This window comes from Cyprinodon tularosa, unplaced genomic scaffold, assembly GCF_016077235.1.
Source record: "Cyprinodon tularosa strain WSP-4 unplaced genomic scaffold, ASM1607723v1 ctg801, whole genome shotgun sequence".
Taxonomy (NCBI): domain Eukaryota; kingdom Metazoa; phylum Chordata; class Actinopteri; order Cyprinodontiformes; family Cyprinodontidae; genus Cyprinodon; species Cyprinodon tularosa.
The window spans coordinates 274,657-301,509 of NW_024039565.1; the positions used below are offsets into that span (position 1 = coordinate 274,657).

At 42.8% G+C, this 26,853-nt stretch overlaps 1 protein-coding gene across 5 annotated transcripts in view; it reads left to right on the forward strand.

Moving 5' to 3' along the window:
- The window catches only part of LOC119774231 (alpha-1,6-mannosylglycoprotein 6-beta-N-acetylglucosaminyltransferase B-like), a 226,576-nt gene that overhangs the window by 13,829 nt on the left and 185,894 nt on the right, over window positions 1-26,853 (forward strand). For 4 of the 5 annotated variants that reach the window (XM_038271639.1, XM_038271640.1, XM_038271642.1 and 1 more), the window contains exon 2: window positions 2,118-2,230. The exons of the other annotated variant lie outside the window; for it this stretch is intronic. In XM_038271639.1, coding sequence (XP_038127567.1) covers window positions 2,118-2,230 — 113 coding nt within the window. The remainder of the gene's footprint in view (window positions 1-2,117; window positions 2,231-26,853) is intronic. 5 annotated transcript variants of the gene reach the window in all.

Consider the following 26,853-nt stretch of genomic DNA (forward strand, 5'->3'; position numbering starts at 1 on the left):
TGTTCAATAAAAGTACGTTTTAACATCATTTGAGGCGAGAAAATTATGCTACGTTCACCCCGGACGCAACAGGCGCAGCAGAAGCAACGAGTTTACATGCAAAGTCAATGGTTGACACGCATCAAGGCGCAGCAAAAGGTCCCGCGGTTCGTTTTGAGCAGCAGGCGCAGTGCGTCGGGGGCGTTTAAGCGTCTGACGCGCCGCAAACACGCTGCTGCTCGAGATGGAAAAATTTTACTTTTGCTGCTCGACGCGCCGCGTCAACCAATGAGAGCAGCTGATCTAGGAGCTGGCAGGGAGTCAGACACATTGCTGATGACACAGAGCGCTATGATCACTCCTCTGAAACAGTTTATTAACTCCTAAATTAACTTAAAATGTAGAAATCTGCCGGCAGAATATGTTGGCTTTTATTATCCTGCTGCCTGCAGTTTGGATTATTTAGATGAAAAACACCCAGAGGCTGCCGTTGAATGGGATTCCTACTGTCGGCGCACCGCTGGTATGTGGGGGTCTGAGCGGCTCCGACAGAAATAACATTGGGAGGCAGGATGGTAATCTGGATGAACTGACTGCACTGATGAAGTTTTCAGGTGTATTTTCTCACTTAAAAACATATTAAAACTACTTTATTCCCACTGATCACAGCAAATATAGCTGCAAGGCAAAGAAATGATAGTGAAGCTCCGCCCAACGCGCGTCAGACACACTTTCTCACCGCGCAGCCAGAGCAGCAAAGCTGCCTCAGCCGCGCGTCAGAACTAACTGGTACAAGCAGCAAAAAGGAAGTAGCAGACGCGATTTTGCTGCTCCTGCTGCGTCCGGTGTGAACGCAGCATTATACTTTAAGCTTCACTATATGGAACATTTACTGACCCATTGTCATGATCCGCCCTGATAGCTGACCTTAGTGGTTCATGTCACTCTCCTGCCTAACTCTGCCCGGTCTCTAATTATCACTCATCATCTGTTGCTTTATTCTCGGCTCAGCCCAGCTATCAGGGCCAGATTTTGGTTTGTTTTATGTTTGTTTCATTAGTCTGAGTTACTCCCAGGTTCATGTCCCCACTGGGTTTAGAGGTGTTTGGTGTTTGTCTTGTTGTCCCCTGATCATGTCCTGCCTCCCAGGTGGAGTACAGTTTAAAGCAGGCATCACCAAAGTGGGTCCCTGAGGGCCGCTGTCCTGCAGGTTTTAGAGGTTTCTCTGCTTTAGCACAGCTGATTCTGACAAATGCAGTTCAGCAAAAGACTTTTAATCAACTATCAATGGAAATCAGCAAACCTCTAAAACCTGCAGGATAGCGGCCCTCAGGCACCGACTTTAGGGATGCCTGCTTTAAAGTTTCGCAGTTATCGTGGTACCATGTCTTGTCTCTGTCTCTCAGCTACTGAGCCTGCCAGTCTGCATCTGAGCGTGTCTGTCTGAGCTCACTGCTGGACCGATGGAGCTCTGAAGCTGCCTTCACCTTCTGTGGGTTCCTGGAACCCTGGATCTCTCTGTTCCTGTGTGGATCAGAACCCCTGAACGGGGACTCCTGGATTCCAGAACCGTTCCTGATTAAACTGTTTTCCCTGACCTGGATCGGATTCCTCCCTGCTTCCTGCTGCATCGGGTTCACTCTGCACCGCAGTTTGTTTGGCAGTCCATCGGCTGATCCTGCCTTCTTCAGAGAGGATGGACTGAACTGTTAAATCAGAGTCTCATTGATTGGCTGGTGCCCCCCCCCCCCTGCAGCCGCTGCCGTCTGCAGACCCACAGCAGCCTGCTTCTGTTCTTTTATGTGTTTTGGGTTAATAAACGTTTTGAACTTTCCCACAGTCTGTCTCACCTTGAATACTGGATCCATCTGTCCCTGTTATGACAGATTTGGTGCGTAATTTAAAATAAGTTCAGATGTTGAGAGGACTGCAGCGACCGGCAGACCTCCGAGTGAAACAGCAAATGTTTTAAATGAAAAGAAAAACTTAAAACAGTTTATATTTTTATTACATCGGTGTTGAGACACCAAAACGTGCAGAAAAGTGTTTATTTCTTTTGAAGGATGTGTATTTTTCCGTGCTCTATGCGTTAACTTCTGTCCTCTATCATCCGCTCTCCTTCTTCTAATGTGTTGCAGGATATTTGTGGTGGGGGTGGGCTTCTTCAGCCTGTGCTTTCTAATGACCTCTCTGGGGGGGCAGTTCTCAGCCAAGAGACTGGGAGACTCCCCGTTCACCATCCGTACAGAAGGTAATGACCAGTGTTTGTCTGTGAGCGGATGTATTCCTCTGTGTTGCTTCCAGCAACGCCTCGTAACTGAGCTGCTAAACTCGCTACGGAAATTAGCTGCATGTTTAACTTCATTTACTAACGACTCCTGTTGAGATTTAGCACATTTAGCATTCAGAAGAAAACAGAACTATATTTGTCTATATATATCTATCTAAAGTATATCTATCTAACACAGATTTTTACTATGGAAACATGTTTCAGTCAATGTGCCACAGTCGGTGTCTGATGAATATATTCTCTGCTCATGGATAGCATTTCCCGCTTTTGCAAAAAACACCATTCTATATTATTTCTGATAAAACATTAAGAAAATGTTTAAAAGTTTCCTCTTTTGTTCATATTTGAGTCTGTTTTCTCATTGATGTGTGAGAGTTTAGTGCGATGCATGTTTCCGTGACATGACGTATTTTCTCTGGAGAGAAATATCAGCTGTGCTGCTGCCATCAACACCTTTGTTTCTAGATGTTGGAGCTTGGCCTGTTTTCCAGTGTAGTCCTGTTTCTCTGACTGTGACTAACTGGATGTGCTCTCTTCATCCTCTGACATGGGAGCTGGCTCGTAGCTCGTCTGCCTGGCTGTGTGTTTCCTGGACGGGGCCGCCTGTGGAGCTGGTTGACAGTTGCCTTTTGTATCTATGCTTCTTTTTCTATGTCTGCTTCTGTCTCCTTGAACCCCAGTGGGCCTCAGCAGATGGCCGCTCACACTGAGCCTGGTTCTGCTGGAGGTTTCTTCCTGTTCAAAGGGAGTTTTTCCTCTCCACTGTCGCTACAAGCATGCTTAGTGTGAGGGATTGCTGAAGAGTCAATGAGTCGATGCAATCAGCTGGTTTTCCTTAGATAGAAAACTTTGAATCAATCTGACTGGATGATCTGGTTGAACTGGAAAGTGACCTGAGATGACATGATGTGAATTGGAGCTATAGAAATAAACTGAAAAGAATTGAACTGAATCTGTTCACCAAAACTCTGAATTTTAAGGCATCAATGCATAAGAAATATAAAAATATTAAGACTGCACAACTGTTATTGTTGATTTGGAGACAATTTTGTTTTGTGCAGATATTTCCATTCCATAAAGTTCAGCAGTGATAAAAAACATGGTGCAAAAGACGCATAGATCTGGAAGTTCAGAACATTAATATAAATGGTGCAAATATGCATTATTTTTGGTTTGGTGTCATCAGTGTGATGCAGAGTCTGATGGCGGTGGGGAAGAAGCTGTTGCAGAACCTGCTGGGCGCCAGCAGATTTAGACTTAGGTGACATTGTGACATTATGAATTTGTTCTACATAAAGAAACTGAATCTTCTGTTACATCATTTTATCTAAATAAAATGTATAAATGGGTAGAAATGACTATTAAGTCAAATCTAAACCTTCGTCTGTTGCTGTTCTGATCATTTAGTCTCTGGATCTTTGCTGCCATAGAGACCAAGATTTTTCCTTTAAGAAAAGTTAAACCTCAGCAGTTTGAAACCCTTTCGCATATCAGCGATGCATCACATGTCCAAGAGCGTGGGCCGAAACGGCGGGGCAGAGATAAAGAGGTCTTCATCACATCTCCAGCCGTTGAAGGTGTGAAGATTAAAAGTCAAAGGTCAGAATTGATGGAGGCAAGCCGGTTCTCTCCAGGACCTGTTATAATCAGAAGCTCTGAGGACTTTTCCTCATGATTGCTGCATGTTTACATCCCCTGCGGCGGCTGGAGCCGGACGCGGGTCAGTGTGAGTAGGCGTGAGAGCATGCAGACCATGGTTCCAAGGGTGAATCATTCAGCTGCTTGTGGACGTGGTGTCTATCAGAAATAAATGTATTCAAGCTTGCAGCAGTAGGGATGTTGGTGTGTGAGCAATTAAGCAGCACAGGGACAGATGTGTGTGTGTGTGTGTGTGTGTGTGTGTGTGTGTGTGTGTGTGTGTGTGTGTGTGTGTGTGTGTGTGGGGGGAGCGTTTGGGAATACAGTTATAAATTGAGATTTCTAAATCTGTGAGATAAATTAGGAGTGGTGTGTTTGTGAGTCAGTGTTTGAGTAAAACGTGCTTGATTAATCAGCCATTCATGTGTTGCAGCAGGAGAAGACATCTGGAGCGAGCTCATTAAAAGCTGCACAGTCTCCAGCTGCATCCACCCAGAGGAGCTAACTGGATGTGTGTGTTTGAGCATGATTGTCTGGAGCATTTATGCCGTTAGATGTTTAAAAGCTCCATACAAAGAAAACTGCGTCCGCTTCACCTGTGGCTGGATTTTCCTGTAGGTTTCCCCCCACTTTGCCCGCCTCAGGAGTCTGCTTGCTTTGCCGCCTGTGGCGTTTGCTTGTGTGTCCGTTCACGCGTGTTTGCGACGAGACGCCTTGAAATTGGCTGTTAAATAGGGCGACGGCGGCAATGCGGGACAAGATTGAAAGCAGAGAGACCCGGAGACCGATCCATCTGCTCGCTGCAATATCAGTCCTGAGAAACAACTGGCCCTTTCATTAAGCCTCTGCTCGCCACCTGCAGAGCTGCACCCCCCCCCACACACACACACAGCTGTGTTTTCATGAGATATGGGGACATTCCACTGCCTGGCATTCATCTTATACGGCCTAACTCTAACCACAACTCACCGGACAGAACTTTACCATATGGGGCCCATTGTGGTTCTCCTCCTGCAGCAGCGTGCCGCAGTGAGATTGTTGCAGATATTTTTAATTTATGCCCAATATTGAAGCGTGGCATGCGCTACACTTGAAAAAATGGAAATCTAGATAAGTTATTTTTTCCTAAAATAAGTGCATTTGTTCTTGGATTGAGCAGGTAAAAGACACATTTTGCCAATTTACATTTAAAATAAGAAAACTCAATTGCATTGTCTTATTTCAGGTGCATTTTATGAGTAAAAATACTCATTCTATTGACAAAGCATTTCATTTACCTACTCAAATTAAGAGTAAATACAATTAATTTAAGAATTTTTTACTTTTTACAGTGTATGTTATTCCACGCCACAACGCCAGAGGGCCAATCAGGAACTAGCTGTGGGTCTAGATACGGCCGAGGCGGTGAGGAAGTGGGGGCAAGTTTGTTCGACAACGGAGGGACATGAGGGCCAAAAAGAGCGGGGATCCAGGTGGGAAAAGGGTCCCAGCGTTCTCACCTCGCTCTGCTAGCTGCTCCATCTTCACCAGTCGTTTTCCAATATGGCGGTCAGACAAACAAAACAAGCCGGTAAGGAACCAAACAGGAAATACGCATAGAGTAGAGCGGATGGAGAATTGACCAATCAGAGGCCTCCTGTCTGCGCTCACCTACAATTTTGGAGAGGTGCAGCGGGGTGGAAGGCATAACTGCGTTAACTGCGACGGACACGCAGACGACCTGGTTTCTTAATATAAATCAGCTTTTACCGGGTTACGGACTCCTGGATCTCTTGAATTCTGAACTGTTTCCCTGACCTGGCTTGGATTGGATCATTCACTGGGGCTGCAGCATCTGGTTCAATCGAGGCGTTCGTCTGTTTCTATCTGCATGTTTTCTAAACTAAAACCAGGCTTTGTTGGGCTGCTGGATAAAACTGGAACTAAACGCTATTTCTGACATTTTGAATTGAAAGATCTTCCTGGACGGAGGAAACGTTTTCAGACTGCCCTGTGTGAAAAAGCCCTGTGTATTGTTTTTTTTTTATTTTTTTTAAAAGTTTTTTGGAATCACCTTGTAGGTAAAACACGACCACACATGCTGGGTTCACACCGCACGCAGCAGGCGCAGCAGAAGTAGCGAGTTTACATGTAAAGCAAAAGGTCCTGCAGCGCGTCTGAGCAGCTGAAGCAGCGCGTCGGGAGCGTTTAAGCATCTGACGCGCTGCAAACATGCTTCTGCTCGAGATGGAAAAATTGAACTTTTGCTGCTCGACGCCCCACGTCAACCAATCAGAGAAGCTGATCTGGGAGCTGGCAGGGAGAGAGACACAGCGCTGATGACACAGAGCGCTGTGATCACTCCTCTTAAACAGTTTATTGACGCCTAAATTAACTTCAAATGCAGAAATCTGCCGGCAGAATATGTTGGCTTTTATTATCCTGCTGCCTGTATTTTAGATTATTTAGATGAAAAACACCTACCAGCTGCCGCGGTGAACCGCGAGGAGGCGACCCGGCCAGAGGCTGCTGTTGAAGGGATTCCTACTGTCGGCCGGTATGTGGGGGTCTGAGCGGCTCCGACAGAAATACTTTTAGAAGGCAGGATGGTAATCTGGATGAACTGACTGCATTGATGAAGTTTTCAGGTGGATTTTCTCACTTAAAAACATATTAAAACTACTTTATTCCCACTGATCACAGCAAATATAGCTGCAAGGCAGAGAAAGGATAGTGAAGCTCCGCCCAACTCGCGTCAGACATACTTTACCACCGTGCAGCCAGAGCAGCAAAGCTGCTTCAGCCGCGCGTCAGAACTAACTGGTACAAGCAGCAAAAATGATGCAGCAGATGCGATTTTGCTGCCCTTGCTGCGTCCGGTGTGAACGTAGCATTAGTCATTATAATAAAACTAAATTCGTGTCCAAACCTAAAAAATATCGGGGCGTTGTTCTTGTTCAGCTTGGAGCTGCGCATTGATCCACTCTCAGCTGTGTGTTTCACTCTTACGCAAGCCGCTTACACGGCTCTGCTTTATGCAACCAGCCATGTCTAGCCTTCTTTGAAACCTCATTTCATTGGCTGCAAAGCCAAACAGCCCACATGGTCTCAACCAATAACAGCAGGACTCTATGAGGCGTAATATCGCTCTACTCGCTGCGTTATTAGCTGACGGGCAGGAAGCGCTTGTCCCTGACTCAACTTGAGTCATAAAAAGATGCGGACACTTTAGTCTTGTAGGTAAGAAGACGACGTAAACAAAAATACGAAACATCGTAGACGAACCCTTTAGGAAGTCAGCCTTGTTAACAAGATGCTAAGCATTAGCTATGAGCAGCTAACTAACTTTACTGATGTCAAAAAATGGACGTTATGAGTGATTTTCTCATTTTTCTCATCATGAAATATTCTTATTACTATAAAAATGGTCACCGGCGACCAGGGGAATTTTAAGCTAAAATAAGACAATTAGATCATATGCGCTAAATATCAAAGATTTTTTCAAATATTTTTTTTCTTAACTGGAAATGTCTTGTTCCATTGGCAGATTGTCTCACTTACCTCCTCATTTGAGGAAAAAAATGAACTTAATTTTAGAAAGAATTACTTGAGATTTTATTTTTTTGTTTGTTTTTTAAGCTTATATCTTTAAAATATTTGATGACAGTTCAAATTTTTGAAGCCATCAATACTGCAGATGCTCCATGTCTGTAGATTCTGCAAACTCAGCAAGTTTTATACTGTTCACAAAATAAAGATTTTTTTATTTTTTATTTTATTGCTTCAGTTCTTGATGGTTTGCTCTGTCCCTTCTGGCTGACATGCTCAGTCTATAAACCAGAACAGCCTCTAAGATCCTCTGGGAAGAATCACAGTCGTTCTAAAGTACAGTGGAAAAGCTTTTATGAAGCACATCCTGGTTTCCTCACGAGGTTCTAAGCTTTACTGAAAAATACTAATTCAGTTTCTTTCAGGTTTCTGTTGTCTCTGATTTTCATCTTTTTATTTTTCTTATGTCCTGCTTTACTCTTCATTTAACATCAGAGTTCACCTTGAATAGCTAAAAGGTAAATAAGACTACAAACGTTGTTCCAAAAAGGTTAAAAAAAAACTACCTTAAACAGAGGGGGTGGACCCCAACCCCAGTACAGGGGAACAGAAGACCTCTTCTATTCAGCCAGGCCAACAATTCCCTCTAATGCCCCCCCCCCCCCCCCCCCCCCCCGCCCCCCCCTTTCAGAGACATAGACAGGTATGGGGCATTGCAGGCTAACAAAGAAGCCAAACGACCCCCATTCCAAAGGGGGGGACCCGTTCATCCGTTTCTATTTGCATGTTTTCTAAACTAAAACCAGGCTTTGTTGGGCTGCTGAATAAAACCTGGAACTAAACGCTATTTCTGACATTTTGAAGTGAAAAAACTTCCTGGATGGAAGAGAAACGTCATGTTCAATGGATTTATTTTTAACTTTTATGGAATGATTCTGACTGAGAATCTTCACCAGCACTGCAAACTTTGCTAACTTAGGGATCAATGCCTTGTAATATTCCAGATGTAATTTTAACAGTTAATATGAACAGCAAGCAGACTGTCATTTAACAGAGACAGGAGAACAAGCTGCTGCTGTTCTGTCTGCATACGAAGCTGTAAAAAGTTACGCTCCCCAAACCGACTCCTGCTGTTTTTATTTTAATGTATCGGTTCATTGAATTAAATAAAACATTTCAATCAAAGGTAACTAGAGTGAAAATGTTCTAAACCTGCTAAATGATTGTTCCACATTTAGCACTAACAGCTAGCATCAAGCAACCTATTATCTATGGTATAGTTTTGTTCTTAAAATGATGATACATAGTCAGACATTTGCACTGAATTTAATGGAAAGGCCTAATGTACAAAAAATGACAAAAATAACTAATTTAATCTATTAGTGTTTTTTTTGTTGTTTTTTTTTTTGTCGGAATATGTCGGAGTATTAGGGCCAGGCTAGAGATTTTTTTATTTCTATTTCAAGAATAAAGTCATAAAAATTATCAGATAAAGTCGTAAAATTAAGAGAATAAAGTCGTAAAGTTATGAGATAAAGTCGTAAAGTTATGAGATAAAGTCGTAAAATTATGAGATAAAGTCGTAAAATTAAGAGAATAAAGTCGTAAAATTAAGAGAATAAAGTCGTAAAATTCAGAGAATAAAGTCGTAAAATTATGAGATAAAGTCGTAAAATTAAGAGAATAAAGTCGTAAAATTAAGAGAATAAAGTCATAAAAATTATGAGATAAAGTCGTAAAATTAAGAGAATAAAGTCGTAAAATTAAGAGAATAAAGTCGTAAAATTATGAGATAAAGTTGTAAAATTAAGAAAATAAAGTCGTAAAATTATGAGATAAAGTCGTAAAATTCAGAGAATAAAGTCGTAAAATTATGAGATAAAGTCGTAAAATTATGAGATAAAGTCGTAAAATTAAGAGAATAAAGTCGTAAAATTAAGAGAATAAAGTCGTAAAATTAAGAGAATAAAGTCGTAAAATTATGAGATAAAGTCGTAAAATTAAGAGAATACAGTCGTAAAATTCAGAGAATAAAGTCGTAAAATTATGAGATAAAGTCGTAAAATTATGAGATAAAGTCGTAAAATTAAGAGAATAAAGTCGTAAAATTAAGAGAATAAAGTCGTAAAATTAAGAGAATAAAGTCGTAAAATTAAGAATAAAGTCGTAAAATTCAGAGAATAAAGTCGTAAAATTATGAGATAAAGTCGTAAAATTAAGAGAATAAAGTCATAAAATTATGAGATAAAGTTGTAAAATTAAGAAAATAAAGTCGTAAAATTATGAGATAAAGTCGTAAAATTAAGAGAATAAAGTCATAAAAATTATGAGATAAAGTCGTAAAATTAAGAGAATAAAGTCGTAAAATTAAGAGAATAAAGTCGTAAAATTAAGAGAATAAAGTCGTAAAATTATGAGATAAAGTCGTAAAATTAAGAGAATAAACTCGTAAAATTAAGAGAATAAAGTCGTAAAATTATGAGATAAAGTCGTAAAATTAAGAGAATAAACTCGTAAAATTAAGAGAATAAAGTCGTAAAATTCAGAGAATAAAGTCGTAAAATTCAGAGAATAAAGTCGTAAAATTCAGAGAATAAAGTCGTAAAATTCAGAGAATAAAGTCGTAAAATTATGAGATAAAGTCGTAAAATTAACAGAATAAAGTCGTAAAATTAAGAGAATAAAGTCGTAAAATTATGAGATAAAGTCGTAAAATTAACAGAATAAAGTCATAAAAATTATGAGATAAAGTTGTAAAATTAAGAAAATAAAGTTGTAAAATTATGAGATAAAGTCGTAAAATTAAGAGAATAAAGTCATAAAAATTATGACATAAAGTCGTAAAATTAAGAGAATAAAGTCGTAAAATTAAGAGAATAAAGTCGTAAAATTATGAGATAAAGTTGTAAAATTAAGAAAATAAAGTTGTAAAATTATGAGATAAAGTCGTAAAATTAAGAGAATAAAGTCATAAAAATTATGACATAAAGTCGTAAAATTAAGAGAATAAAGTCGTAAAATTAGGAGAATAAAGTCGTAAAATTATGAGATAAAGTTGTAAAATTAAGAAAATAAAGTCGTAAAATTATGAGATAAAGTTGTAAAATTAAGAGAATAAAGTTGTAAAATCACAAGAATAAAGTCGTAAAATTACGACAATAAAGTCGTAAAATTACGACAATAAAGTCGTAAAATCACAAGAATAAAGTCGTAAAATTACAAGAATAAAGTCATAACGAGAATATAATATTAAGAGAATAAAAGTCCTTAAATTATGAGAGACAAGTTGTATTTTATGTCAACTCTTCCCAGAAGCCCTTTCTTCCCTAAAATGAGGAATGTGGAGCATCCTGTGAAGTTCTACTTTAGCATCGGTTTGATAAATCAGGAAATCTTTTAGCAGCAGCATCAAACTGGGCAGGATGTCAAAGTGGACTCTGGTTGCTGATTGGTGGAGCTGGTCGGCCGTCATCTGCTGGGCGGAGCTCCAAGCTTTCTCTCTGAAACAGGTTGTTGTTTGATGACTTTATCCTCATAATGTTAAAATGAAAAAAAGGAAATATGCATAGCGTAGATAAACGACCAATCGAATTGACTTTATCAACTCTTGTGAAATCGTGCACGACTCGGGAGAATTCGGAACTGCAACATTTGGAACGGCCGCTTCACTCTGACTTTAAACGGAGAAACACTTTCAGGAATTTAAGTTTGGAGATTATGGAACTCCTTTGTTGACATTATTATTTAAAATAAAAACAAACGAATTTCAGTTATTTAGGTTTTTTTGCTGATATAAATTGTCTGTTTTGAGTCTAACTTATCAACAGTTTAAGATTTTTGCTAATTGATCAGTTTATTCCGAATTACTATTGATACTTCATAGTATAGTTTTTTTTTCAATACATCATTTTTGCTAAAAATTTACAAATTTCTTATTGAGTGGCTTGATATTTATATTCGTATCAAATTAATGATGTAACATGTTTTACCTGTTTTCCTGTGACAGATCCCCCCTTCAGTTTATTGTGAGTTTTGCTTTTAAGCTGAATTTTAAAGTGTAACAGGAAGGGAAAATAAACAGAAGTGCCGTGTATAAAACTGTGCCTCACATTGAATGGATTCCCTCTGACACTCCAACTCAGTCTTTTGTGTTCCTGCATTATGTTTGCTGCTACAATGATGCTGCGCCTTACAGTGAGCTGCACTGATAGCAATTCTTTGGGCATTAGTGGAATTTTGTTGCCACCTCCTGCGTCTGTGGATTATCAGCTTCCACCGGAGATTCAGAGCTTCGTCTCAAATCCGCCTTCAGTGACTCATCAGGAGCTGCGAGCAGGAGAAGTAAGGGCTCAATAGTGAACATGAGGAAGTGAAAATTGAAGCGGGAGGTGAGAAAGAGGAATGTTCCTCTGTGTGTGGCATTAATATTTAGCATTGATCCCAAAATGTACTTTGAATTAAATACTGCAGACAAACTTTAGAGCTTTTCATTAATTTAGGATCATAACAGAAACCACGTCTCCTCCTGCGCTGATATCAGCTTTTAGCTTCTTCTGTCCAAATTATACTTTAATTCTATTTAGTTTATTTCTATAGCTCCAATTCACATCATGTCATCTCAGGTCACTTTCCAGTTCACCAGATCATCCAGTGAGATTAATTTAAAATTTTCTATCTAAGGAAAACCAGCTGATCGCAGAGACAGTGGAGAGGAAAAACTCCCTTTTAAAAGACGAGCTACGAGCCAGCTCTCATGTCAGAAGATGAACAGAGGACATCCAGTTAGTCACAGTCAGAGAAACAGGACTACACTGGAAAACAGGCTTATCTAGATTATAGTTAGAGTGGCTCAGGTTATCCTGATCTATCTCTATAGTTCTGCTGCTATAGGCTTAGACTGCTGGAGGACATAGGGACCCCTTTTTCATCATTCTGCTTCATTCTATCTCTATTCTCCCACTCTGCAGAATCTGTTAGTTCAATCTCTAATTGAACTAACAGATTCTATCTCTATTCTCCCCTCAGAGTGGGAGAATAGAGATGATAGAAGCAGAATGATGAAAAAGGGGTCCCTATGTCCTCCAGCAGTCTGAGCCTATAGCAGCATAAGGATTCCTGTTTCTCACTTTTTGTGGATTTATGTTTTTGGATTTTTGCTTCTGTTACCCTTTTTGTTACTAAATCCTCTAGTAACCCCCTTCAGCTTCAGTGTCGGCATTACGGTCCTGTCAAGCCTCCACCCCACTTTACAATGATTCCTGCCAAAGAAGCCACAGCCCAAACAAATCTACTGCATTCAAAACAACCAAACTAGAAAACCAGATGCTGAGTTTAACTGTTATCTTTAATAGCAACGGCTCATTGTTACACAGATAACTTGACAGGAACAGAAAAAGGCCTAAAACAATAAACTAATGCTTTATATTTTGATACATTTGTTAATGCTCATACTTTCCAACATAAAACCAAACATTTCCTCAGGCAAGAAAAGTTAAAAACTTGGTTTCAAACAAGCAGATTCCAAAACAACAGTTTAAAGGTTTTCTTAGATCGTAAGAGAATAACCCCGTAACCCTGCATCGTCTTGTATTTTTCACGCTGTCCAGTTGACTAAATGCTGTGGTGGAAGATTTCACAGCAGTTCTGTTCAGCATAGTTCTGTTAGCTCCTTTGACAGCAGAGATCTTTCAGCTTACAGACAGCTTTTTACTACTAGTGGCTATCAGCGAAGCACATCGTACCCCCCCACGCTCCTTCCACACAGGATGCTCATCTCTGAGGTGCATTCCCTGCAGTTATGTTTCCGTCCCATCGCTTCATGTCGAACAAATCTGGCATGGCAATCTACTTCTTGTCGCTGGTGCTCGGTGCAGCTGGGGAGTCACTTAGTGAGGCCACTCTATCAGTGCAGTCATCGCCTGAGGGCCCTGGAAGGACGGCGGGTGAGTTTCTATCTGTGGGTTTAGCACTTTATGAGTCTCTCTGGATGACGGCGTCAAATAAATGCCAGAAATGGAAAATTGTCAGAGAAAATGTCTTTGTTTGCGTTTGTGGGGAAACAACAGAAAACATTAATTGTGTTTTTAATGAAGTGATCCAATAAAATTCTTTCTACATCTAAGCTATATTTCCATCCCTCCATCTTCCGTATACGATGCTAGTGGTGACTGGATAAAGTGAATTGGGATCTATTGTTTTATATTGTGCAGCTAAAACATTTAGCAAACTATGGCTTTCATTTAAAGTCGACTCCTTTCACTCCTTTTATTCTATCTATCATCTATCTATCTATCTATCTATCTATCTATCTATCTATCTATCTATCTATCTATCTATCTATCTATCTATCTATCTATCTATCTATCTATCTATCTATCTATCTATCTATCTATCTATCTATCTATCTATCTATCTATCTTTCTGAACATTCAGCTTTACTATCAACTAGAATCAGTTCCACGTAAATATATTGTAATCTATCTGACAACATTTTTATAAACATTTTTGTTTGTTTTAAATAAAGCACTTTAAGGACCACGATAAACACATTTAATGAATTTTAAAGCCAATTAAGGCCTTTATTTAAAAAAATAATAATTTAATGATTTTTAATTATCTTTATTTTGCTGCAGCCCAGCAAAAAAAAAAAATAAATATCTGCTTTACAAGCCTAGTGCCTCATAAAGGAGGACAAAAACAGGTCCGGCTGGATGCGGCGCCGGATGTTCTTTTGAATAAATGTGTGAAATGCATAAAAAGAAATATAGTTGTGTATTCCACATATTTGGTCCTTTTAAAGAAGAGTGGAGGAAGAAAGCGTCTGTGGGGATGCTTTTCTTTAACAGGGACAAATGATGAGAACACAGGTGGAGTAAAGTACAGGTGCTTCCTGAAAGGAAAGCATTAACATACCGCCATTCACTCACTAGTGCGACGCACTAACATCTAACTAGAGCTACGCTGTCTTCCTCTAGATCAAAGTAACCCAAAATGTAAACAGCAACTATATCACATTATGATAAGAGTTTATGAAGGAGTCAAAGTAAACTCTCCTACTAAGGACAAAACAGAGCAGAGACACAGACTATGGAACAGAGGAATATAAGGAACCACCTGTGAGGAACGGGAACGATATCGATCTATTTTACTTTCAAAATAAAATTTCATCGTTCTGTTACAAACTCTCGTGATATTTTGCAAATTCTTGTGAGATTTTGTTAGTAAAATAGATCGATACCGCGTCAATATATCAACATATAAAAATATGGCAACATTTGGTGAATTTTCGGGGGATTTCGTAGCATAACGATGACATATAGCAATATTTCATTAGTAAAAGAGATTGATATGGTGTTTTTAAATGGCAATATATCAGCATATGAAGATATTGGGATATTTTAATGGATCAATATTTTTTCCCTCGTCTTTAGAAGTTTTTAAGTCTGTAAATAAGAAGTTTTTGAAGAAGAAGAAGAAGTAGTATATATTTTTTTTTTTTAGACTTTAGAAACTCAGAAGCTGATCAAATATCGGATTAAATATCGGTGGGGTGGGCGATGTCCGATATTCAGTTTTAAGCCGATACCGATAGGGGGCCGATTATATCGTGCGTCTCTAGAAGAAAGTAATAGAGATACCAGAAAATAAAGCAAAGAATGAAATGGAATGGCAGCATTTGAGTGCAAAAACATCAGGAAAGAAATAGAGACATAAACCTAATTAACTAACGACTAAGACATTGTCGGCCTAGTCAAAGCACATACTTTATTCCATGTGTCTATGAAAAGATTGATGTTTAAAGATGCATTCTGTGTGATTTTGGTGAAGTCAACCTATTTTGCAAAATGGAATGAATGTATGTTAGTACAGCTCTTTCATGCAGCCGTTCTCGTCATTAAATGTGATTCTATGGAGTATTTAGTAGGGAAGTTAAAGCAGAAATCAAACCACATTCTTAAGTTTATATCTGTAAGATTTTTTTATGAAATATTTATTTCCACAATTCAACAACCTTAAACCCAACAAAAGACACAATGTGTCAAGCTTGAAAGGGTGTGAAAACTTATGGAAGACAACTTTATCAGTATTAGATTATGTTTTTCCTACCGAAAAACAAAAGAAGTCAAACTTTTGAAAATGCAAGATTTTTTTTTATCTTGCACCACGGGGCTCTGATCAAAGGCTTTCTCAGCAATAGTAGCCTGTGTCGGACTTGTAAATTCGGAAATCTCCCGTAGATGCAATCCAATACTTTGTCAGCACACCATTAACCAGGCTTTCCAAATGATTCCACAGGAATAATCACATTACTGCACCGCCATGGGGAAGTGGATCAGAACTACATCGTCAGTGAATTTCAGGAGTGAGGTGAATAAATTAACACGTAAAGATTTAATGGCAGCTTTGACTGGAGACTTACTGTAGTTGTGTCTTTCTTAGATGAAGACCTGCTGCTTAAAGGAAAAGTCGCTCATATTCAGAATCCAAACTTCTAAAAGTTCTTTAAATCTGAAATGATTCCATCCTGTTCAATAAATGATCAGTGTTTTTAATTCAGAGTAATTTTCCTGTGAATGTGCTTTACTGGAGGCATCCATGTTTGTCAAAGAACACTACTGCCACCTACTGGTTAGTGACATTGTCACGGTGCGGTATCGGCTGTTGATCAAGTCCCAGTGCTGTATCTGGTGTTTGTCACAACGCGCTATTATCCAAGTCATCTTGAAAACATTCTACTTCGAAACACACAAAACAAAATAAAATTTAGTGCATTTCAGTTTCTTTAAGTGCAGCGGTGATCAAAAGTTTGGAGAAAAAACTTGGTGCAAAAAAACGCATCGATTACGGTCAGTTTGATGCAAAGTCTATGACATGATTTACAATTTTCTACATTCAGCTTTTTTTTTTTTTTTCAGTTTTTCAGTTTCCATCAGTTCATCAGTGTGATGGCGGTGGGGAAGAAGCTGCTGCAGAACCTGCTGGTCCTGCATTGAATGCTGGGAAGCCTCTTCCCAGAGGGCAGCAGGGAGAACAGTCCATGGTGGGGGGGTGAGGGGTCATTGATGATGTCATGGGGTCGGGACACGCAGCGCTGGGATGAAATGTCTTTAATGGAGGGAAGAGGAGCCCCCATGATCCTCTCTGCTGTTCTCACCTTCTTCCAGTCTGAGGCGCTGCAGCCTCCACACCACACAGTGAGACAGCTGCTCAGAACGCTCTCTATGGTGCTTCTGGAGAAGGTGGGGAGGATGGGGGGGGGCAGGAAGTCCAAGCGCTTCTGGGCCCTTTGGACCAGTGAGGTGGTGTTTCCAGTCCAGGTGAGGGTGTCTGTGATGAATGTGGTGCTGCTGACCACCTCTACAGCTGAGCTGCTGATGAGCAGTGGAGCGTGGTTAGGCCGCTTCTTCCTGAAGTCCACCATGATCTCCTTGGTCTTCTCCACCTTCAGGATCAGGCTGTTATCTCTGCTCCACCAGCTGCTCCACCTCCTCTCTGTAGTCCAGGTCGTTGTCGTCTCTGATGAGGCCCACCACCGTGGTGTCGTCTGCAAACTTCACCATGTGATCGGTGGTCAACCTGGGGATGCAGCCCTGAGGGGAGGGGCTTAGACTGATGACATCCGAGGCGTTCTGTCGGACCCAGACTGACTGAGGTCTGTTGGTGAGGAAGTCTAACAGCCAATAGCAGAGGGGTGACAAGCCACGAAGGCATGACTAGAACTAAACTAAAATAAATGAAATAAAACGTGAAACATGATAAAATACGATGAGATAAAGGTAAATTCAGAAAAATAAATCCGGAATCCTGAAAGCGATTAAAGTCGTTAGCCTTACGGTTATGTCCTATTAAAGGTTGATCTGTCTCTGGTAGCCAGGCTGAATAAAGCTTCTTTGTAGGACATTATTTCCTCTACTGTGAGCTTTTTATTTCATTTTTCCTGTTTGTATTTTCTGAGGAAACATCCTAACGGTGAAAAGGTGTAAGTTAGGTGTTTATGGAGGTTTTATGTCTCATTTTTCTCCCAGAGTTGCATGGTCAGACCTTCAACATATCTTTGCAGATTTTCTGTTTGCCAAACAGTTTTTATACAAGAAAGGATAAAGAAGTGAAAGATTGTAAGTTGGTATTATAATTGTTTTTCTGTGAAACTGAAGTCATATTGACTCGTTTATTCCTCCAGCAGTACTGTACGCAGAAGTCCAATTCATTAGCAGTGCCAGGTAGGCATTGGTGAAATTAGAGCGAAGCTAATGCATGCTCAGGGTGTTGTAAATAAATGACGTTACTATTGCTGATTTTAGATTAGCAGCACAGTAAATCAAGGATTACGTTTTCACTGCATTTAAAGTGCTTTGTTGAAATGCTGCTTATGTAGCAGTTCAGCGCCTTTCAGGGGCACCGAGGCTATTTCAGGAAAAGGCTGCGAATAGGATGTGACATGTCTCCCTGGGCAGCAGAGAAGCCGTATGAATGCACTGATAAGGAGGAAGATAAAGATGAGGGAGATTGCTCTGCTAGGAGTTAAAGCTGCTCGGCTCTCATGGTTTGTTTCATCCTCCACACAAAGAGCATCATCTATGAACTCCCCATCGCTGCTTATGCTCCTTTTTATATATTTTATTGTAGTTTTTATGTGAGAAATTGTAGTAGGTGTTTAATGGGATGATGCTGATCATTGATAACCTTCTATGTTTAGTTAATGACACAGTTTATACATCCAACTATCTGGAGCAAATAATGAGTTAATCTGGACGAGCGATGCATAAAGACGTTTGCTGTTTGTCCTGATGTCTTCAGTAAACAGGCAGGATGACATTGTTTGAGCCTCAGCTGTAACAATTCTATTCAGTGTATTTCTATAGCTCCAATTCACATCATGTCATCTCAGGTCACTTTCCAGTTCACCAGATCATCCAGTCAGATTGATTCAAAGTTTTCTATCTAAGGAAAACCAGCTGATTGCATCGACTCATCGACTCTTCAGCAATCCCTCACACTATCAGAATCAGAAATACTTTAATAATTCCAGAGGGAAACTATTTTTGTTACACGCTCCAGATACAGTTTTATATATATATATATATATATATATATATATATATATATATATATATATATATATATATATATATATATATATATATATATATTAGGGGTGGAACGGTTCACAAAATCCACGGTTTTCGGTTCGGTTCATGATGATTGTTACCCCGAAATCCCTAGCCTGACGTAGTCCGACTCAATTCTAGTCAGAATGAGTCTGATGCTGCTCCATAGAGCTGTGATTATGGGGCGTGTTTGGAACGAACCAGGAAAAAAAATGCCTCTGCACTCAATTGGATAGACCTACAACCAATAAGAGCAACGGAGTGCGTGACGTATGTTAAGCCACGCATAGTTGTTGTCAACAAAAATCAAAGCGTGCAGTTTCACGCCTAGAATGAGAAGAGGAGCCTTGATGGCGTTTCTCTGTTCCTCTTTTAAAATTAATTTGCTGTCGATATCTTCTAGAACAGACCTAATAGCAGAATCTACTCACCTCAACTCTCCAGCGGCAGCCATTGTTGTTGTCACCCAAGCGCGCTTTGGTCACGTGGTTGATTACGTTACTGTTGATCATCTGTCCATCATCGTATAAAGCCCGCCCTGACAATTTGATTGGATCGCCTGACAGTGGGCGATAATACTGGCGCTACTATGGAGCAATGCCAGACCGAACTTCCCCGAACTCAAACCTTGTGGGCGGGACTAAGTTCTGACTGGCACCCAGGCTACGAAATCCCATAAAAATTAATGAAATTAATGAAAAAATCCAAAAAAATGAATGAATTGTAATTATTTTTAATGATCCGCGGAAACCCTGGATCATTTCCGCATGTTTTGCTGCTTTGAATTTAATCATCTGGCGCATGCCCTCTACCATCTCCAAGGAACTCAGAGCGGAGCGACGGGAGCCACAGTGGAGGCTGTAGGCTTTGCTTTGAGCAGCCGGTCTGGAGCGCAGCGGGGCGGAGCGCTGACGGAGTATGTGGGATTTCGGGGTTAGCCTGACATGTTGGTCGTGTTGCTGTTAGCATAAACAAAACGTGTTGCACAATGCTTGCACACTGTTGCACTTTTATCCACAGCTTTCTTTCCGCCGTCATCGTAGGTCACTCTAAATGCAAAGTGGTCCCATACAGCAGACCTATAAAGTGCTGCTGGCGCGTCTTCCAACTCCTGTTCTTTCCCACTCGCCATACCCACACAATTCTCCACAACAACTGATTTTTTTCTGCTACACCCGGCTACGCAGCTTCGCTTCTTCTTCTTCTTGTTTACTACTGGTGGTTGGCTTTGGTCGCAGTACCGCCACCTTCTGCTCTGGAGTGTAAACGCTTCGCCTATGAGAAAAAGGAGCAGCGCATGAACCGAACGAAACACACGTGAACCGAACTGAGACAGTCGAACCGAACGGTTCGGACGGTTTTCATAAACCATCCCTAATATGCATATGCATATGTTTAACTAAATCCAAGTAAAGTGATAGTGACGTACAAAAATGGTGCAGTAAATGTCAGAGGGGGGGTCTGAATCACTTGAGGGAGGCGTTATAGAGATTGATGATCACAGGTAGGAATGATTTCCTGTGGCGCTCTGTGGTGCATCTGGGAAGGAGGAGTCTTCACTAAGCATGCGTGTAGCAACAGTGGAAAGGAAAAACTCCCTTTGAACAGCAAGAAACCTCCAGCAGAGCCAGGCTCAGTGTGAGCGGCCATCTGCTGAGACCGGCTGAATTGAATTGATTTTTTAGGTATAAATAATGATCCATTGATTATTCCTTGCTGACCAGACTTTTCCTTTAAAAACAAACTTCTAATCCCGCCTCTTTACAAGCAAAAAGACCTTTAATTTATCTTTTAAATCACCTTGCAGTTTCTAAAGAATTATTCTTAAAGGGAATAAAGGTGAGACTGCTCCTTAATCTCGACATTCTGTAGACAGATAAGGATAATCTATGTAGTTTGTTTGCTTGGGTCTCTGCATGTGTGTTTGGGTTCAGGGAGAGTTGGTGAAAGCAGTCGATCGGAGACAGATTCATCGTTTCTCGCTGACCTTCAAAACTGTGAATGTTTAGAGCATCGGGCAGAGAGTTCAGGAGAGCGGATGAAATCTGGGTTTTCCTTTCAGTGCAGCAGCAGAAGCTTACAGGAGATTTTAGATGAAAACGTAATGACATCAGTTTTTGTAAAGTTTTTTTTTTAACTCAAAAAGAAGCTCAAGCTGCTCCCTCCTCTGCTTTACAACATTCAAACAAACAGAGAAATGTTTCAGGCTTCTAGTCGAACCTGCGGCTGGAATGAATGTGCTGATATGTCCTGTTGATCCATCAGCAGCTAATAGAAGCTCTGCTCCCCCACACACCGGCTTCTCCCTGCTGATTGCCTCATCAAAGTCTTCATCCAACAACTATTTTTGTTGCTGTTGTTTATTAACGTCTTTTTTTTAATCTAAACTTTATTTTTGACAAATAGTGAAGACTGAAGGCAGAGAAATAATATTTCCTCCCTTTAAAAGTTAAAACCCTGCTATTACAGCAGCAGCCATTCAAAATGGCCCTTCCCAGTCAAACACCAGCTGAATGGAAGCCCACTTCCCTGCAACTACCAGCAAAATCCCTTCAACTTCCAGCCACTGGAGGGACCCCCCCTATTGCATATTTTCTACTCTGACTTCACCTTTTCACTGAATTACAGAGTCTAACCAGGAGATGGCGCTTCTCTTTAGCTCTGAAAGAATATTTTAGTACAAAGATTGCTGTTTAAAAAGGAGTTGTAGGGGACCAGTCAAGGACCAGCCAAGGGCCAGCCAATGAACATTCAAGAGACAACCAAGGACCAGCCAAGGGCCAGCCAATGACCAGCCAAGGGCCAGCCAATGACCAGTCAAGGGCCAGCCAAGGGCCAGCGAATGACCAGCCAATGACCAGTCAAGGGCCAGTCAAGGGCCAGCCAAGGGCCAGCCAATGACCAGCCAAGGGCCAGCCAATGACCAGTCAAGGGCCAGCCAATGACCAGTCAAGAGCCAGCCAAGGGCCAGCCAATGACCAGCCAATGACCAGTCAAGGGCCAGTCAAGGGCCAGCCAAGGGCCAGTCAAGGGCCAGCCAAGGGCCAGCCAATGACCAGCCAAGGGCCAGCCAATGACCAGTCAAGGGCCAGCCAATGAACATTCAAGAGACAACCAAGGACCAGCCAATGACCAGCCAAGGGCCAGCCAAGGGCCAGCCAATGACCAGCCAAGGGCCAGCCAATGACCAGTCAAGGGCCAGCCAATGAACATTCAAGAGACAACCAAGGACCAGCCAATGACCAGCCAAGGGCCAGCCAATGACCAGCCAAGGGCCAGCCAATGAACATTCAAGGGCCAGCCAATGACCAGCCAAGGGCCAGCCAATGACCAGCCAAGGGCCAGCCAATGAACATTCAAGAGACAACCAAGGACCAGCCAATGACCAGTCAAGGGCCAGCCAATGACCAGCCAAGGGCCAGCCAATGAACATTCAAGGGCCAGCCAAGGACCAGCCAAGGGCCAGCCAAGGACCAGCCAAGGGCCAGCCAATGACCAGCCAAGGGGCGAGCCAATGACCAGCCAAGGGCCAGCCAATGAACATTCAAGGGCCAGCCAATGACCAGCCAAGGGCCAGCCAATGACCAGCCAAGGGCCAGCCAATGAACATTCAAGGGCCAGCCAATGACCAGTCAAGGGCCAGCCAATGACCAGCCAAGGGCCATCCAATGACCAGCCAAGGGCCATCCAATGAACATTCAAGAGACAACCAAGGGCCAGCCAATGAACATTCAAGGGCCAGCCAATGACCAGCCAAGGGCCAGCCAATGACCAGCCAAGGGCCAGCCAATGAACATTCAAAGGCCAGCCAATGACCAGTCAAGGGCCAGCCAATGACCAGCCAAGGGCCATCCAATGACCAGCCAAGGGCCAGCCAATGAACATTCAAGAGACAACCAAGGGCCAGCCAATGACCAGCCAAGGGCCAGCCAATGACCAGCCAAGGGCCAGCCAATGACCAGCCAAGGGCCAGCCAATGAACATTCAAGGGCCAGCCAAGGACCAGCCAAGGGCCAGCCAAGGACCAGCCAAGGGCCAGCCAATGACCAGCCAAGGGCCAGCCAATGACCAGCCAAGGGCCAGCCAATGAACATTCAAGGGCCAGCCAAGGACCAGCCAAGGGCCATCCAATGACCAGTCAAGGGCCATCCAATGACCAGTCAAGGGCCATCCAATGACCAGCCAAGGGCCATCCAATGACCAGTCAAGGGCCAGCCAATGAACATTCAAGGGCCAGCCAATGACCAGTCAAGGGCCAGCCAATGACCAGCCAAGGGCCATCCAATGACCAGCCAAGGGCCAGCCAATGAACATTCAAGAGACAACCAAGGGCCAGCCAATGACCAGCCAAGGGCCAGCCAATGACCAGCCAAGGGCCAGCCAATGACCAGCCAAGGGCCAGCCAATGAACATTCAAGGGCCAGCCAAGGACCAGCCAAGGGCCAGCCAAGGACCAGCCAAGGGCCAGCCAATGACCAGCCAAGGGCCAGCCAATGACCAGCCAAGGGCCAGCCAATGAACATTCAAGGGCCAGCCAAGGACCAGCCAAGGGCCATCCAATGACCAGTCAAGGGCCATCCAATGACCAGTCAAGGGCCATCCAATGACCAGCCAAGGGCCATCCAATGACCAGTCAAGGGCCATCCAATGACCAGTCAAGGGCCATCCAATGACCAGCCAAGGGCCATTCAATGACCAGCCAAGGGCCAGCCAATGAACATTCAAGGGCCAGCCAAGGACCAGCCAAGGGCCAGCCAAGGACCAGCCAAGGGCCAGCCAATGACCAGCCAAGGGCCAGCCAATGACCAGCCAAGGGCCAGCCAATGAACATTCAAGGGCCAGCCAAGGACCAGCCAAGGGCCATCCAATGACCAGTCAAGGGCCATCCAATGACCAGTCAAGGGCCATCCAATGACCAGTCAAGGGCCATCCAATGACCAGTCAAGGGCCATCCAATGACCAGCCAAGGGCCATCCAATGACCAGCCAAGGGCCAGCCAATGAACATTCAAGGGCCAGCCAAGGACCAGCCAAGGGCCATCCAATGACCAGTCAAGGGCCATCCAATGACCAGTCAAGGGCCAGCCAATGACCAGCCAAGGGCCAGCCAATGAACATTCAAGGGCCAGCCAAGGACCAGCCAAGGGCCAGCCAAGGACCAGCCAAGGGCCAGCCAATGACCAGCCAAGGGCCAGCCAATGACCAGCCAAGGGCCAGCCAATGAACATTCAAGGGCCATCCAATGACCAGCCAAGGGCCATCCAATGACCAGTCAAGGGCCATCCAATGACCAGTCAAGGGCCATCCAATGACCAGCCAAGGGCCATCCAATGACCAGTCAAGGGCCAGCCAATGACCAGCCAAGGGCCAGCCAATGAACATTCAAGAGACAACCAAGGGCCAGCCAATGACCAGCCAAGGGCCAGCCAATGACCAGCCAAGGGCCAGCCAATGACCAGTCAAGGGCCAGCCAATGATCAGCCAAGGGCCAGCCAATGACCAGTCAAGGGCCAGCCAATGACCAGTCAAGGGCCATCCAATGACCAGTCAAGGGCCAGCCAATGACCAGTCAAGGGCCAGCCAATGACCAGTCAAGGGCCAGCCAATGACCAGCCAAGGGCCAGCCAATGACCAGTCAAGGGCCAGCCAATGACCAGCCAAGGGCCATCCAATGACCAGTCAAGGGCCAGCCAATGACCAGCCAAGGGCCAGCCAATGACCAGTCAAGGGCCAGCCAATGACCAGTCAAGGGCCAGCCAATGACCAGCCAAGGGCCAGCCAATGACCAGTCAAGGGCCAGCCAATGACCAGCCAAGGGCCAGCCAATGAACATTCAAGAGACAACCAAGGGCCAGCCAAGGACCAGCCAAGGACCAGCCAAGGGCCAGCCAATGACCAGCCAAGGGTCAGCCAATGACCAGCCAAGGGCCAGCGAATGACCAGCCAAGGGCCAGCAAATGACCAGCCAAGGACCAGCCAAGGGCCAGTCATGGAAAGAGGGGAAATTCTGACTGTCTACTACTGTAGTTTGCTGTAGAATGAAGAAGTGGCCTCTGCTCATCATGACTCAGTAACTGATCTATAAAGTAAAGGATCAGCAGGAGCAGACTAAAGGCCTTTCAGCTTCATGCTGGCATAAAGGATCCATCCTGATGCTCTTCTTTACTTCAAGCATCTGTTTAGAGGCAGAGGAAGTTGACCGTAAAACACGTGTTTTAAGCTGCCAAGCCTCCGGCTCTCTTTCTCTACCTGTCAGCTCGGATGATAGGGACCGTCTATTTCCCAGGAACTAAAGAAAAAAAAACAACATATCAAACTCGTTTTTCCCGGATGCCTCATTCGTGGTTTTATGTCATGCAGGGTTCAGAATTTGTCTGCTGAGCAATGCATCAGTTTGAAGCAGAAAGCTTTTAGAAGACACGTCTGTCTTCTCTACCAAGGAGGCTCCTCCACCACCTCACAGGCGGTACAGTGCAGGTCGTCACTTTCCTGAGATTTACATCTGAACGTGTGACATTGATTCTGTTCACAGGGGAAAACCTGGAACCACAGTCACTTCTTGCTTCTATTTATAGTTTGAGCCAAAGAATCAGAGTCTTTTTACATTAGGTCCTTGATTTTCCGTTATTCCATCATGTTCTACTCACCCATATGATTTTTGTGTCATTTGGAGCCGTTCAAAGCTGTTCATCCGCCGTTATATTTTTATATTTATATGTTTTAAAAACAAAGCGGCGTGTGTATGACGTAAAGGGCACAGTGTAAAAAAAAAATAAAATAAATGGTGTTCCCATTTAAGTGGAGTTTTGCTTCAGTCAGCTGTTATTACCAGTGGTCCGTGCGCTGGACTGGAGTAGTGACAGGTAGCCAGGGCCACAGGCGGCTACGCTCTACCCCAGGGGTCACCAACGCGGGCACCAAGGGGCCCTCAAGGACCACATGGGGGGCCCTCTTCGTCTTCTGAAAGCAGAAGAACTTACTCAGTGGGTTAAGTTTAAAATTTTTTTTATTCTGTTGCTCTTCTTTTTAATCATTTATGTATTATTTCATCATATTTCAGTGGTTTCAAAATGACAATATTAAAAAGAAAATTAGAAATGAATAAAATAATAAAATAAGAATAAAAATGAGTTTTTGGTAGCCATGAAGTAGCCCTCAGCCTTAAAAAGGTTGCTGATCCCTGCTCTACCCCTTCTATTCATTCTAGCTCATCTGAATCATTCAATTGGAGAGCGAGATCATCTGTGGTAGCAGCACTAGACATCTTCCAGGCATGAGAGGAAAACTAGCAGCAGTTCAGCGGAGAGCAAGAATAAACGGTAGCCGGCGCACGCGGATGACATCATGCACACGGTGCTTTGTTTTTAAAAGATATATATAAAATCTAACGGCGGATGTCTGGGGGACAGTGATTGGCCTCCATGTTCTGAATGCTGGCGTTCCATAAAGAATAAATGATGAACAGTTTAGTTTGTGCCTTCAAGTCGTTGCCCATAGGAAGACGTTACTGGATATAACCTAACGGAATATCTTCAGAACGGCTCCAAATGACACTAAACTCATATGGGAGAGTAGAACATGATGGAATAACAGAAAATCAAGGACCAATGGAGAAATAAACGGCGTTCCTCATTAAACATAAAACATAAAGGGTAAAGATACAGACCTAGAGCAGCAGGAGCAGCTAAAACGCGCGTGCTGCTTCATTATTGATGTTTGTACCAGTTTAGTTCTGACGCATCTTTGCTGCTCTAGCTGCGCGGTGGTAAAGTGGGTCTGATGCGCGGTGGGCGGAGCTACCCTATCCTTTCTCTGCCTGGAACAATGGCAGCTATATTAGCTGTGATCAGCGGGTAAAAAGTAGTTAGAATCTATGTTGAAGTGAGAAAGTCCTCCTGAAAACATGGTCTGTGCAGTCAGTTCATCCAGATTACCATCCTGCCTTCAAAGATTATTTCTCTGTGGGAGCCGCTCAGACCCCCACATACCGGCTGTTAGGTTAAAAAATGTAGGTTCATAAAAGAGAAACTGAGTCTACACAGAAGAGGGATCTTTTAACAGCTTCTGCAGAAGGAGAGAGCTACATTCAGCTACATCTACTCTCTGACGTGCTTCCTCAGCAGAAGCCTTTTTATTAGCAGATCATAACACATGGAGTGGGTTACAGAATAGAGTGTTCTTCTGACAAGACAATTGATCAGGTCATAGGACAAAATGCTCCTCTGATTGAATCACAGAATAGAGTGGTCTCCTGATAACTGTGATTAGCCTTGCACAAACATCAGCAGTTTTCTACCACCGTTGCATGACA